We start from the raw sequence: 15185 nt of genomic DNA, 5'->3' as shown, positions 1-15185 counted from the left end.
TTCGTAACCCTGGACTCCCACTTGTTTTTTAGTTGTTGTTTTTTTTTTTGCCAAACTGATTCAGGCATCACTTGGCTGAGATCCTCCACAGAGGCAGCAAGCAGGCATGGAGTCAGAACACGTGAAGCAGCTTGACAAAGTGGCCTCAGTGGTCCTCAGAGAGCCCCACTACAGCACTCTGTCTCCCCCATGTGGTGCGTCATTGCACCCCAGGACCACCTCGGCTTGGACCTCAACTGTGCAGTGTGTGTCTTTTGTTTCCTGATGTCTTCATGAGTGTGTGTGTGTGTGTGTGTGTGTGTGCACAGTGCAGGTATCACTGTGTTTGGAGGGTGCTGACAAGCATAACTTACATGAGACAAGAACAAGGGGGTCAGATTCCACACAGTCCGCTACAAAGCTTCAGGAATCAGGGGTATTTTTTGCCCGTGTGTTCTCTGCGGCTGTCAGGTTGTAACAGGCTGGCTTTGTGTGCTGGGTGAGACAGGACTCAGACTCACTCTGTGCCTTGCTGTGTTGCACATGCAGACGCTGGGGCCCTTCAGAAACACATATATGCACTTACAGTCACATTTGCAAAAAGTGGTCTGACGCCTGAGCTGCAATGTGAACCTCCAAGCGTTGACCAGGTTATTCTTCCTCTGTGTCCTCTTCTCCCATCACAGGTATGAAACGTCCGTTCAGCCCATCGCCTCTGCCGAGCGCCGAGCTGGACAGGAGAGGGTTCGGCGCCGCTCTGGGGGTGCAGATGGACGTCGAGCCCTGCTGCGACACCCAGGACGAGGGTGCAGTATCAGACGAGCAGTCACCAGGGGGCACCCTGTCTTCTCCGCTCCTCAGACCTAAAAGGGAGAGAAAGCAGCGGAGCTACACCTTGTGTGAGGTGTGCAACATCCAACTCAATTCAGCCGCACAGGCCCAGATCCACTACAACGGCAAATCCCACCAGAAGAGACTCAAGCAGATCAGCAATGGCAAGATGCCAAGTAACACAGGTAGGCCTGGAGCGCTGCTTTGCTCTGACCACTTAGCTTGTTTGTAGTCGCAAAATCAGATATAAATGGTGAACATTGGATAAAAGAGCTCCGTGGCTGGATTTTGAAAGCCTGTTTAGCACAAGAGGACCAGTGCATGTTATCAGAATCCCACACACTGTTCACAGTCCACTGTCACCAGCCTCTGCGTGCCAATCCCCCCGACTTGTATTCAATAGAAGTTAAACAAATTGGATTCTATTTGCTGAAATGTGTTCAGACAGAGCCTTGGGCTGAAGACACACACACACGCACACACACACACACGCGTGGAGCAAAGCCGAGTGAAGTCAGCAAGTGAGAAGCTAATTAAGTGCTGGTTGTGTTTGATGGTTGTGTTCCTGGGAGTGATGCAGCGGGAGTTAAGTTGGACATTTTGTCATTCTAGTCACAGCCTCGATTAGGACTGTGCTCCGGGGAGAATCAGCCTCTCATTTAAGTTTGACTTGTTCGCACTCCCAGCCTCCCTTTTGCTCTTTCTTCAGCCTCTGCCAAAAATGATGCACACACACACACACACACACACACACAAACAATATTCATGCAAAACACTTAAACCACACAAATATAACAGTAAGCAGACAGGCAGTAAGCTCACATAACCTTGTAAGATAAAAATATATACATAGAATAACAATTTGGAAACCCAGTTTAAATTGCTGTGTGAGGAGAGACAGGTCAACTGAGGGGTCACGCTGCTGGTTAGTTGACACTTGACACTGAGAAACACGGGGATTGTGTCTCAGCATATTAACCAATCGCACGGCCTGCATCTGCCCTCCAGAGACACACACTGACGGCAGCCGAACGGGCCTCGCGGATAATTTTGATCGGATGCATGCGTGCTCATATCTGTGCGTTTGTGGGTGTTTTATTTGAAGCAGCAGTATCTGGGAATGGCATTTGGCAACATCATTCAACGCAAGAGAAATAATCTCATCTCGGTGGGAGACCTATGTGGTTAAATGTCAAAGAAAAGATTCTTATTTCTAAGGCAGCGCTAGACTGATGTTCAAGGAAGGAGGCTCGTTCAGCATCTCAATTTCCAAGACAGCTGGGGAGACGGTGTACGCTTGAGCGAAGTGCTTGACCACTCACTGCTCCAACATAGCTGCTTTCTGTGATGCTCACTGTATTTATCTCTTTGGAGCATCTGAAAGACATCGAAATTGATACTTCTTTTGTTATCTTTGAATACTGAATTTCTCTTATTTACTGTGAAAAGAAAAGTGTGGACAGAGCCACCGTGATGTCAGCCAAATGGGCAAAGAGGGCAAGACGAAGCCTGGTTACTGGAACTAGCCCACCTAGCTGGAAGCTACCAATCGCGCTAAGCCTTACATGCTAGCTGCGTTCACACATAAAGAGGAATGAATTTCTCATTATTTACATGATTTTGATCAGAGGATTAATTGTCTTTACTTGAACGCCTTACTGTAAAGTAGCTGTAAGATAGCAAGCTACAGCAGGCACAGAGGGTGTGTTCAATTTAGCCTCTGACCAAAGACAGCACTCACCAGAGACTCCGTTTCTTTCTATCATCCTCCAGTGTCTTTTCTTTTTCCCATCTCCTCTCTGTTTGTTCATATTGTATTTGTGCATTTCCCTCCATGAAGCAGTCAAATAAGGGAGAATTACAGTGCATTAAAGCATCTCCCAGGTTTTGGCTCCTCCACAGTTTAATGCCGAAGACAGGTTGAGTGTGAAGAAAAATCTGCTTTTGAGATCCCAAAAGTTTAAACCTCTGCGCTGGCCTCGACCATAAGTAAGTGTTTATTCCTGCAGAAGCTGCGGGTTCAGCTCCAGCAGCTGTCAGCCAGTTAGCAGGGTCGCTCGTTAATCCATTGTCTGTGAGTTCAAGCTTCTACACAAAATCCATGGTGACAATGAGTTTTCTTCTACACAAGTTAAAACTAATGGATAACTTTGGAAATTTGGATTGACTCTGTCAGTTTCATTTTGTAGTCACTTTAAGTAGCTTTTCTTAAAAGTGTTATGTTCCTGCTTGTACTTGGATTTCCGAGTCCCTACAACTGTCAAAGCCATAGTGAAAAGCTGAAAGTGAGGGTTTTCAGCCTTTTCATTTACTATCAAGAAACTATTTCAGTGGTCTTTTATATTTTTTTATGACACTGAGTCGTTTAAAGCCAAGGATGATGATCAGTGGCTCTGAGTCTCTTTTTGTATATGTGATATAGATAACGGCTGTACCATTAGCGGAAGGAAATGGTGAACTACATTTAGTAAGAAGACCAATTCATTGTTCTTCAGTTCATACCGTGTCTTTGTGGGATCAGTTATGTTCAAGGTTTTTTATTCATCTACTCAGTGAAGGAGAAGAACTTGAACATGAATTGCAGTAGGTGAGTAATGTGCCTTGTGTGTGAATCCAGTTGAAGGTGTTTACGTCAGAGGGACCACTTTCCTTGACATGACAGCTCGTATAAATGTAATGAGAACATAATATGACAAGTATTGTAGAAATGTTGACACGTACAAATTTGAACGTATCCGACGTTTGCGGGGATGTAAAATGCCATCTTCTTACTCTGGCTACCAGGCTGCACTGGCAATTTTATGGGAAATCAGTGTAATTCTAGATGATGGCAAGATAGTGAAGGCTACATGCTAATGTGGAGTCATCAAAAAGCTCATTAATGGCTTTCATCTTTAAGTTTAATCAATAAAAACTGCGTTTTTCAGTACATCCTCGTCGTAGCTAAATTGTGCAGACATGAAAAACAGAGATATGACTCCTACTGCAGTCGTCTAATTGACGTTTTGTTATCATGTTTTTCAGTTTTATCTTGTCAGAAGTCTGCACGAGTATGAAATATTGATTTAGTTCGGGAGTCCCATGCAGCACCTAAGGAATTTGTAAGGCAGCAGCTATGACAGTCGATCAACTTCATGTTTTATTTTAGTTGCGCTTCATCTGACAATAGACACACAGACAATACGTCAACAGCAGCACATATCTCTATTGAAGCAGGAACTTCACAGTCGCAGGAGGGAACGAATACGTCACCAACAGCGATTGTTAAAAGTGTAAATGTAGCAGTTTGAGATAAAAGAGGACATTTGAACATGTTTGTCAATGTGAGCGGCGACTTTTAGATATTTGTTCCAAAAACTCCGGTGTTGACAGAAAAGTTTCGGCATTAAAAAGTGCTTTCAGATTTATCTCCATTTGTGTGGTCGAGACCTGAGATCAGCACATAAGAACTCTGCTTACACTGAGCTGGAAATTGGGTTTTAGCATTTATTCACAAAGTGCTTAGGTGCCACTTTTTGGTGAGATCTTCTTCGGCCATAAAACACCCTTGAGTTCGCTATTTCTCAGGGAGTTTATGTGTGAATGTACATATCTGGGTCGTATGTGCATGTGCGTATGGACGCGTGCATGTTTTTTGTCTAGATAAACACAAAAGAAACACACACATCCTTTTCACAAGACACAAATCCATTCGCAGACATAAACACACACACTCACACAGACAATCCGCAGCATTTAAGGCCCTGGCACTGTTGGATCTAATCGGCTGTTATCAGCCGCTGTTTGCCTGATTCAGCATGTTCAGTCTGCAGCAGAGGCAGCCGCTGAGATGGAGCTGTTTGGCTTGATGTTCAGCCTCGCGAATCGGTGATTTTACTGATTTTGTGCAGTAACTCTCGATTTAATCCACAAAGAAAAGACTACAGACTGACTGCAGCAGGTCGAAGCAAAGAAAAACAGAACTACTGCAACTTTTTACGAGACATATTCTTGAAACTGATTCATGGCGCTGATAAAATGACTGCTGTAGTTTGCTTTACTTCTGTCTCCAGAGTGTTTGGGTTTTGTTTTTAGGTAACAAATGGAGTCATTCCTCTTATGGAGGTGTTGAACACACGTACAGCAGTCGGCTTACCACGTGCTCAAGTGCGTCTTGTGTTTTATCATTCTGCCTTTGTTGTCTTTCAGATCATCAAGCATGAAACAAGCTTAATAAACTAAATAATGTACCAGAAACACTCGTACATCCAGTCCACGTGTCGTTTAAGCTCCCTGTTTTGCTACACTGCTGCAGGTTATGCACGCTGCATATATAAAAAGTTTGTGTGTGTCTGCTTGTGTTGTGCAGGCTGTTTGTGTGTGGCGCGGGGAATGCAGCACTGTGGTGTTGTGCAGATTCTCTCTGACATGCAGTCACAATCACACAGCCTTATCTCTGCTCACCTTCTGCTGACTCCCTCAGGCAGCCAGCCCTGCTGTGTCCTCAGCTCCACCACAGCCTCACTGCTGTGTGTGTGTGTGTGTGTGTGTGTGTGTGTGTGTGTGTGTGTGTGTGTGTGTGTGTGTGTTTCCGTGTCTGCGTACGTATGTGCTCATCCTGCATGTCTGGTTCGGATATTTTTAGAATTGTTAAATGCTGCAGAGTCTGTAACTTGTGCTGCAGAAACGTAAATCCGTGCTTCGGTGGGTCTGTGTTTATGTCGGCCCACGTATGTGCAGTCAGGCATCTGTGGCAGGTATGGATGTTTATAGGTTTATAGATCCATGAATAAAGAAAGGAACGCTTTTTTAAACCAATGTGTGTGTGCTACTCCCAGAGAATCGTCTCCATGTCGGCGCGTGTTTCCCTCCCTCTCTGCTTCACTGAGCTGACAGTGGGTTCAGGCTCTTTTTTTCTCTCTCTCTCCTGTCTCCCCCCTCCATCCTCTCTCTTCATCCTCGTCTCTCCCTCCTTCTGGCGTGGATTCTGGACATGTGGCGCTGCCAGTCCTACTGCGAGAGGAATGTGCCAGTGATTAAGTGATTTCACTCTGTTATCACGGAGAATAATATGTAAAGAAGCTTGCTGACGGAGCTGGATGGAGAGAAGGAGTCCAGATGTTTGACACAGGGTGTTAATTCTTGCAGTTTAGGCCCATTTATATCTTAATGTGTCATAACGAGGGGTATTAAAAATTCACCGCGAATGACGAACTACTTGTTTTTATACACGGACATTAAAATTAAGCTGAAAATGATTTCTTGATGTTAGGGACCGCCTGGGAATGTTTAAGCTTTGGCCAAAAATTGGAGAAAAATACGACGCAAATCAGCTGTTTTTCCATCAACTAGGTTTCCTGAAGATAGAACGAATCTCCTTTAAGTGACTCAAAACAAATCCACAACATATTTTTTACGTTGTCACGGTCCTTTTACGGCTGCTAATGCTGGCCATATTTCATCCTGTCCACAAAAGAAAAACAATCACGACGCTTGCAATTTATCAATGACACAGATGTTTTTTCAAACCAGAGCAAACACTGGTGGTCTAGATATTTTACAGATGCTGATATACCATTATGTTTGCGTTTAGTGCATATGCATCACTTGCATTATTTCCCTCATTAATAAAACCTTTACAACTCTGGTGCTGCGATACCAAATGTTCCGCTCACACTTTCTGTTCATCGTTATTTTTGCAGGAATATGAGGAGAAGCATCCAGGTGATGGTTTAATCTTCTTCTAACGCTCCTTATCTCATTATGCTCGTCTCTCAGGTCGATATCGTTCCACGAGATCTCACCCTGAAAGTCTCACATAGCCGCATTCGCACGAGGTGAAGCTTCAGTGCATCCACACGTGTGCACAGAGACGTATGTTTACTGTACACCTTCAAAGGACTTGTAGTGTGTCTGTATTCAGGCTTCCTAATTTGCACACCAACTTTCACAAGGTTACATCCTGTGATGTTTGATTGTTGTGTAAAACGCCAGCGTCACATTCACGTCCCCGTAGATTTTACGTTTGACAAATTATGTTGACACAAGCTGCTGACAGGAGTTATGTACGTTGCTCAAGGACACTGAGCAGAAATAAGCGTTACACTCGAGCTTTAATCATTTTTTGTTTCAGCTTCCAGTCAGACTAAATTAAAAAATGTTTCAGCTGTCTTTTATCTAAACAAGCTCATTACGAGGGTGAATTGAGACGACAGCAGTATCATTTCTGGAGTTATTTTTAAGCCCTCCTGGGTTAAGTCCAAGTTAAGTCTCCGCTCAATCAAAACAAGTCTGAGTTTCTTGTCTTGTCAGAGGGAACCTCAAGTCGAGGGCAATTAAGGACGAGGTACAAGCCTTTCGAATTTTCTTCCTGAGACATGAAAGACCTTCAGGATATAAATCAATGTGGCATTTGAGCGTGATATTTGCTATTATATGTGATGTTTTTCACAATATGGAATATCAAACAGCCGTGTGAGTCTTCACCAGGAAATGAACTGCTCTGACTCTGTTTTCATTTTTAATTTGACTTTATTAAAGTGTTATTTCTCACCTGGCTGACCCTCTTAGAGGGGAGGAAACCAGTGGCAGAGTAGCTGCAGTAGTCTAAAAGTTCTTATTTAGATGTATGGTGATATAAAATGTTGGATATCGCCCAAGCCTGTAGCTGACACAACCCAATCACCACAATAAATATCAAAGCAAGCAACTCAAACACCCCGGCCACTTTGAATTCACTGTTTTGCTTGTTTGTGTGCCTGTTTGTTAGCCGGCAGGCACATGTGTGTTGGTGCATACAAGCATGAAACCACATTTACTTCCTCCCTCATCCAGTGTTTTGCCGTTCCTGGCGGAGATGTTGGGAGGCCTCGCACTTCCTCTAACCAACAAATGAGCAGCTCCGCGGTCCAGTCCTCTGAGGGAAACATGCCTTAATTCTTTATAATTAGCAAGATTAACCATTTTGGCCAAGGACAACCAGCCAGATACACCAAAATACAGAGACGGACAATTAAAAAACAAAGCGCCTCTGACGAAAATGCCGCGTGCACGTGCGCTAGCATACTCGCTCATACTCATACATACTTGTACTATAAATAACCCTCCTTTTCAGAACAGATGATCAAATGATAATGGAAGGGTGTGGAGAGAAAGGGGATGGAGAAAGTGGACAGCAGCCTGGCCTGATATGACCCAACAGAGGCGGCTGCTGGTCTGTAAATCTAGCAGTGTGACGACACGTATGCCTGTGTGTGTGTGTGTGTGTGTGTGTGTGTGTGTGTGTGGTTGTTTGTATTTTCAGTTGTGTTAATCTTCCTCAGCTTTGAGAGGAGGCATAAATGTGTCATCATGTGTGGATGTGTTTTATGTGAGACAGAGCGCGAGAGGAGGAGAGAGAGAGTATTTGCATTTGTTTTTTTCTTCACGGTCCTCCATATCTCATTTTCCTTTGATTTCCTTCAGTGTGTGTGTGTGTGTGTGTGTGTGTGTGTGTTGCTGTATGTTTGTGTAATGTGAGCCTCCTCTTCATGGTTAGTCTCTTCATCATGGTCCCTGTCTGACTCTATCTCTCTGGCTCTGTTTTAATAAAGCGTGAGGAATTGGATTAAAGGCAAGGATTTTCTGCTTGAGTGCATTTGCGCATCTGCGTTTTATTTTTGTGCTGCCTTGCCATTTTACTATTTTTTCCCCAGCGGAGGGAGATGACGCCTCCCTCCCCGCGCCTTTGGTCATACAATACATGTTCATACACTGACTGTGTTTAGTGTTAGTGTAGCTGTCTTGATCTCGTCTTGTGCTGCCTGTCTCTGGTTGGTCTATTTGATGTTTTTATCAATGCGTCAGTTCCAATTAAAGCTGAGAGAGAAATTACCATGAAGCTGATGGTTGTCGGCTGTGTCTAATTCAAGAAGAAATATTACAATTAGAAAAATATTCTTACTTTCAGCTTCATATTCTTTATGAGAAAGAATTTATGCCTGTGTTTCAGGCCTGATCAGGCACCATAGACCATATTCGCACGGCGGCCATTTTCCTCTGACTCAGGGTGAGACGCTCAAATGTCGTACTGCTTTGTTCCAGGTTGCAACTCGTTTAGATGTAAGAAATCTCACAATTTGTTATAATTTCACTGCTTCCTGATTGATTAGAAACTGAAAAGACAATGAAGTGAAAATCCGGAGGGCAGTGATGTTATAGTTGTGACATCACAACCGTACGGATGCCCTGATGACTCTTTTGAAGGCGCAGTTTCTGAATGTGTGCTGTATGCTTTTCTCTATGGAGTGTTTTGGTACTTTCACAGTATTTATATAGCAGCTAGACCTGCTTAATAACCAAAAATGACATGGAAATATTACTTTCTACAGTATGTGACCTTTAAATGAAGGAAAAAAAATACATTAAAATGATGTATTAATCTGCATGAGTTATCTACTCGAGCATTTTAGTAACTTAAAAACCCTCTCTTCCCCTCAGTGTCTTTTCCTGCTGTTGGCGATTGTGTAAATCTCCTGTAATGTAATCTGGCTGTGGAGTCCTGCACTTTGTTCCGACCCCTCCACCTCGGATCCCCTCTCTCGCTGTCTCGCTCTCTCCCTCCTCTCCGCCTGGCCTCAGGCTGCGCCCCCTCTGTGTGATGGTGGTTCAAACTCTGCAAAAAGGTCAGCAGGCATATCGGGTCGACACACAGGGCCTAGTGGAGCGAGGAACATGAGGAGCGGCGCTCAGAAGGCCACGGTGAGAGGGGCACATCTCTCAGAAATCATCCGATGTCTGTGTTTACCCGGGCTCTGACAGGTCGACCGGCTCCGTCTGTGGAGAAGGCCAAGCGAATCTCACTGTGAGCCCTTATCTGGCTTGTCCAATACACAAACCCCTATTGCCAAAGCTGCCGCAGACATATCTGCTAAATGAATTGAACTGTTTGCCAGTTTGCTAAATGTCAGAAAATATCAGTCACTTTCAACAGTATTTTGTCAATTCGGTCACCTTGCACGACCCTCCCTCTCTCTTTCTCACTCGCTGTTGCCCTCCCCTCTCGCTGTGTCCTTTTTTATTAACAATCTGCAAATAGAGTTTTAGTCATCTGGCTTGTGTTGTGTACATGTCATACAGAAAATCCTTTTTTTTCAGCTACTCCAGATTTATTTTACATTTGATACAGAAACAACAAAGTGACAGTGTGACCTGATGAGCCTCTCTCTTTCTCTTTCTCTGTCTGATTTGGCCAATTTCGCCCTCTTCCCCTGGAGGCTCATTGCAAAAAAAGCCCCATGAAAGGCTTTCTTTCTGGGCAGAGAAGAGTCCCCCCCCCACCCTGATCTCACCCCCACCTTAGCCTTCCTCTGAGCCCCATCATTACAGGCCTTTAGAAGGGCAAAATTACAGCAGAGTGACTTATTACAGCGGTATCCAGGGATGTGGATGGAGGTTAGAGAGAGAGAGAAAAGGTAGGCAGGAATAAAGGCGAGACAGAGAGTGATAAAGCAGACGAGGGAGAGGAACAAGGAAAATGGTGGTTTTAAGACGGGGAGGATCACAGCAGTGAGACTGAGATAGAAAGAAAAGGTAAAGATTAGAAAGGAGATTGAGAGGCTGGCTTGAATAGAGAGTGGGTGGTGTGTGTGAGAGCGAGACATAGACAAACACTGTCATTTACAGAACGAGGCAGAGCTGTCTTCTAATGGACACATGATATATGGCCCCTTGAAGTTTGCTCGGTTCAGAAAGTTCACACGTACCTCCCATCCTTCACATCAAGGGCCTTGCCAAAGGAAGCAACGCAGTGCCAGAACCGGCGCTGATGAGAGTTTTTGTCTGCCAGCTTTGGGATGGTAAAGCATCATATTTTGGAATTTGGTCGGATCTCATGAGAGCTCTCGTATCACGTCGGATGAGCGCAATCGGGGCCAAAATAGTCTGACGGTGTTGGAGCGTTTGCTAGTGTGCGGCACGGTGGACCTCAGGAGACCCTCGCTGTGTCGTACACAAAACTGAAGTAGACAAGCTTTAGTAAACAGATGTAAACTAGGTGGAATGGAACGAGAGTGGGAGTGGGAGGAGGGCACGTATGGTGCACTAACAAACACAGAAATAGACTTCTCATACTCGTTTTTGGCAAAGAAACTCACATCCTCTCATCACTGTGGATTTCTTTCACGCAGACAAACATTTTTGTTTACGTCTGTGTTTGTAACAAACTCCAGATCACACTTAATTAGAAAAGTGTTAACACCAACTGTACAAGCATTAGGATATAAACAGGGACATGGGAAGCCAAGTTCATTAACTGAGAACTAAACCACTTTTCTTACTTTTAGTCTGATGTAAATAGATTTTAAGCTATTTATGTAATTTATTATAGCATTTATTAGAGGGTTTAAACTGATGCTACTTATATAGAGAGAAGAGCTTAAGGCTTGGCAGATTTGGCAGAACAGCTCCATCAAAACACACTATATTGATAATTTTAGAGATATGATATGTAACATTTCTGCATTGGAAGGTCAAAAAATGCCTAGACATCTGTTATATATTGTTGTTGTTATACAGTATGTTCTCCAAAACATTTCTCAACAATGTTCAAACTCAGAGAAATCTGTAATTTTGTTCAAGGGAAGAAGGGGTTTCATTTGGTTGCCTGTGATTGCAACTTCCAGGGTCCAACAGTGAGAAAGGAAGTTGATGAACTGGCAGTTGTGGTTGCTTAACATTGAAACTTTCATGATCACACGCTACTTGTGTCTTTTTTTTTTGTTCTTTTGATTGAAAGACCCCCACTTGCAGAAAAAAAATACTGTGCATGTAAAGGGAAGAAAGGTCTTTGAGGCAATAACAGATATTTTCCACTTAGCTGGCTAAAGAGGCATGTCCAAGTCTGTGTTTGTTTGTTAGCAGCTGGCAGGCTGAGCTCCAGCAGGGGAATGACATCCCCGCACTTTAGCCTACATGTGGTGGGCAGACATCATGTTGTTCATGGTATTAAAGAGTAAGGACCACACCAACATCTAACCAGACTGTAGTGATATTTGCAGGTATGTCACGCAGCTAATGATCTAGCCAGCCTGTGGTGCACTTTTCCCCAGTGAGTATTTGTTTGGTAGCTCGCTCTACAAGCTAAGGACAAAAATGTGTGTATATGTTTGTTGGTTAGCCAAGAAGGAGACTTCATGGGCTGTTGTTTGATGTCTGTGGTTCATGTGTTGCACAGCAGGCACCTGTCTGGCTGTTAGTCGTTGTGACCGCCTGCATGTGATAGACACTGAAGTTTCTGCTTTAACCGTGTGGTACGTTTGATTGGCTGTATTGCAGCAAATTAATGCATAGATAGTGTTATTAATACAAAAAAAGGTATGAATTTATCCCTTGATGTCACATAAGAACACAGTTATTCAGAGCGGATATGTATGGTGTCGTAAAAAGCTTGAACATAAAAAACACAACTAACAGGTTTGACATTTCATCGCTTCAATGTGACATCCAGTTTGGATAATGAAAAAGCAAAAAACAGGAAATAATAACACAACAAAGCACAGGAATACAGTTCAATACATGAGTGACCTCATGGTGATGCACGGTCGTTTCTAAGAATGAGACTGAACTTGAACCAGTTTGTGTCCGCAGCACTCGTTGCCACCCGACTTGTGATCTTACCGACTGTATTGTAGGTAGGCCAATTTTTACAGCTTTTATGCAAATATACTCTGAGTTCCCTGCTGAGCTTGGCCAAAAGAGACAGCTACACCTCCTCTGGACACACAAACATGCAAACACACATCACACACACACACACACAATGCCATTTAGAGAGCAAGCGAGGCAACTCATGGATGATTTTCATTGTTATTCATGTATTAATTTATTCGCTCATGGCAGACGTGAAACAGGGCTGTAATATGCAGATGTGGGTTTGTTTCTCGATGGGAATTTTCCGGTCCACTGCCTCTAGCTGCCACTAATAATAAAGACAGGCAAGGAAGGTGGAGGAGGAAAAGGTGGGGTAGTGTGGAGAGGGAGAGAGAGAGAAATGTGAGTCAGAGAGGGAAGGCTGGAGTTGTCAAGATGCCTCCGGTCATACACCAGCTCTCAAACAAATCCCCCACTCCATTTTCTCCACGCATGCACGTGCAGTGACCAGGTGTGATCTAGCTGTGAATTATCATGTCCTTGACATGAAGGTGCGCATGTAGAGTTGTCCTCTCTCTATTGTTGACATGACGCCTGCGCCGCTGCAGGCTGTTGCTCCTCTGTCTTTGGATCAGCAGTAGGAGCTGCTGGAGATTTTACATCGGCTACGGATCAAGATACGAGGCCGGCACTTTATTTTGACCTGCTACCCAGGGGACGGTTACAACTCAAGATGTGGCTTAAAGTTAGGCTTTTAAAAGCTAAGGCCAACTACTTTTTGTCCCTTGTCAACATCAGCTTTCATTTCTCTGCTCATAAAGAAAACAAATATCTCTGTAATGCAGCTGCTGAAAAGCTAATGCATTTTTATGTGCGGCTTTTATTGTAATGATTGCTGTAAGAAAATAAGCGGTTGAACAAACCGACTGTGTCACCGGCCGAGACATAAATAGCCAACGACTGTAAGGCACCCTGCAGGCAATTGGCTTTGAGACATGTTGTTTTCTGTGTGTGTTGTTGTGGTGTTGAACCGGGGTGAGCTCCTGGGGGAGGGTCATAGGCGTGGAACAGTGCCATGTCGGAGGAGTAATGATGTCAAAGACAAGATGCTTACAGGCAGCGAAGAATTCGCTCTCACTATTTTCGCTTCCTCGCTGCATGTATAGGAGACTTTAACCCCCTCCTGTCTCTCTGATTGAGCGGCGAAATGGCAGCTGGAGGGGAGGAAGGGGAAGGAGGCCGTGGAGGAGTTCATATGGAGACGGATGAAAGTCAAAGCCAATCACACAGAGATGTTGAGCTATACATGAATCAAAATGGAAGGAGCGAGGGGCCACAAAAAGGAGGAGCAGAAGACAATATGATGTAAATCAACAATGCAAATATTATGTTCACAAAAATATGATGTGTTTCCGATACAATACTGTGGAAATAAAAGTATAATACTGTCTTAATACAGATTTGATACCGTTTCCTGTCATGCACTGTGTAAGATGAGTTTACAGGGAGAGACAATAAAAGAACAACTTCATTATAAAGGAGTTAAACTCTGAAAAGCTTGATTACTATTCTGGAGCATCACCGCAGACTTGGAAGACTAATTATAGATTGAAAGCTAATTAGCAGCATTGTCAGGTGTAGAAGAGGGCTGGCAATCAACACTTGACATGTGAGTTTTCAGAGTGACACGAGACAAAAAGCTGAAAAAAGGCAATAAGATGCAAACAAATCAAAATGACTCAAAATGGCAAGGGATCAATTAAAGGTGTTATGAACACAAACAAATCGCATCAACAAAGAGAAATTAGGAACATACAGTACGGACGCACAAAACAAATGCTAATACACACACAACTATTCCACTATAAACGAGTTGCCAAACAACTATTCAGATCCTTTACTAAGCAACAATAAATGTGTTGAAATATTTCAAGTTGTGCATTAATATATTTCTTTGCATGTGCATTCAGAACGGGGGCCCACTCTTAAAACATTACTCCGCACTGTTACTAACTCCACAGGACACCTTAAATCATCACCAAACTCACAATGCTTGTTAAAGATGACCCCTGTTGAGTTATATTATCATATATTATATTATTGCATAATTACATTCAAGAGGCATTTTAATGTTGCAGCTGTTTTTCGTATTACTCTTATAATTAAAGCGAAATTATTGTTGTGTCGATATATATTTATATTTAAAATTGTACTCCGATACTGTACTTGTAAATGCACTTGCTTACATTCCCCCCGCTGCTATAAACACAAACCTCACAGCATCCATCATGCACGCTGACGTCTCGTTCCCCTGTGATTTGTAGACACACACGCATGGCTATCTGGAGCTCAAGCCCACAGGCATGCACCCAGGCCGGAGTCCAAGCTGTGTCAAATCAGCAGAGTCTTCACCAGAGGCCAAATCTGTAGCGTATAATTAGCTTTTAATCAGCAACCTCATTCAGGCGAGCAGTAAAGATTAGCCCAGCTTGGGCTCTGCTTAAAATAAGCATTCATAAATGCGTGTGAAAGCCTCTGACCCATCGCATCCAATCATACACACACAATGCCAAGCTCCCCTCCCTGCCGTCCTCTCTCTTCTCGCTCATGCCTGTAAAGCTCCTCTGTATTTTCCCCCTCTCTCTGCTCCCATCCCTTCCCCGAATTTGTTAACATTTTCCGCGGGCGTCGGTCTACCGATCCCCATTTTAAGCGGGAAATGCGCAGCAACTTCTGCCGCCGAAATCCAGTACATTGTTTGCCAAGGA

At 43.7% G+C, this 15185-nt stretch overlaps 1 protein-coding gene across 2 annotated transcripts in view; it reads left to right on the top strand.

The window, feature by feature from the left end:
• The window catches only part of znf385c (zinc finger protein 385C), a 133088-nt gene that overhangs the window by 44714 nt on the left and 73189 nt on the right, over positions 1 to 15185 (top strand). For both annotated transcript variants that reach the window (XM_084372595.1, XM_084372596.1), the window contains exon 2: positions 666 to 995. In XM_084372595.1, coding sequence (XP_084228721.1) covers positions 668 to 995 — 328 coding nt within the window. In that variant the 5' untranslated portion in view covers positions 666 to 667. The remainder of the gene's footprint in view (positions 1 to 665; positions 996 to 15185) is intronic.

The sequence above is a fragment of the Pagrus pagrus genome (assembly GCF_965226575.1).
Source record: "Pagrus pagrus genome assembly, chromosome: 13".
Classification (NCBI taxonomy): domain Eukaryota; kingdom Metazoa; phylum Chordata; class Actinopteri; order Spariformes; family Sparidae; genus Pagrus; species Pagrus pagrus.
Note: the sequence above shows the minus strand (reverse complement) of the source record. Positions and strands in the feature narration are given on the sequence as shown.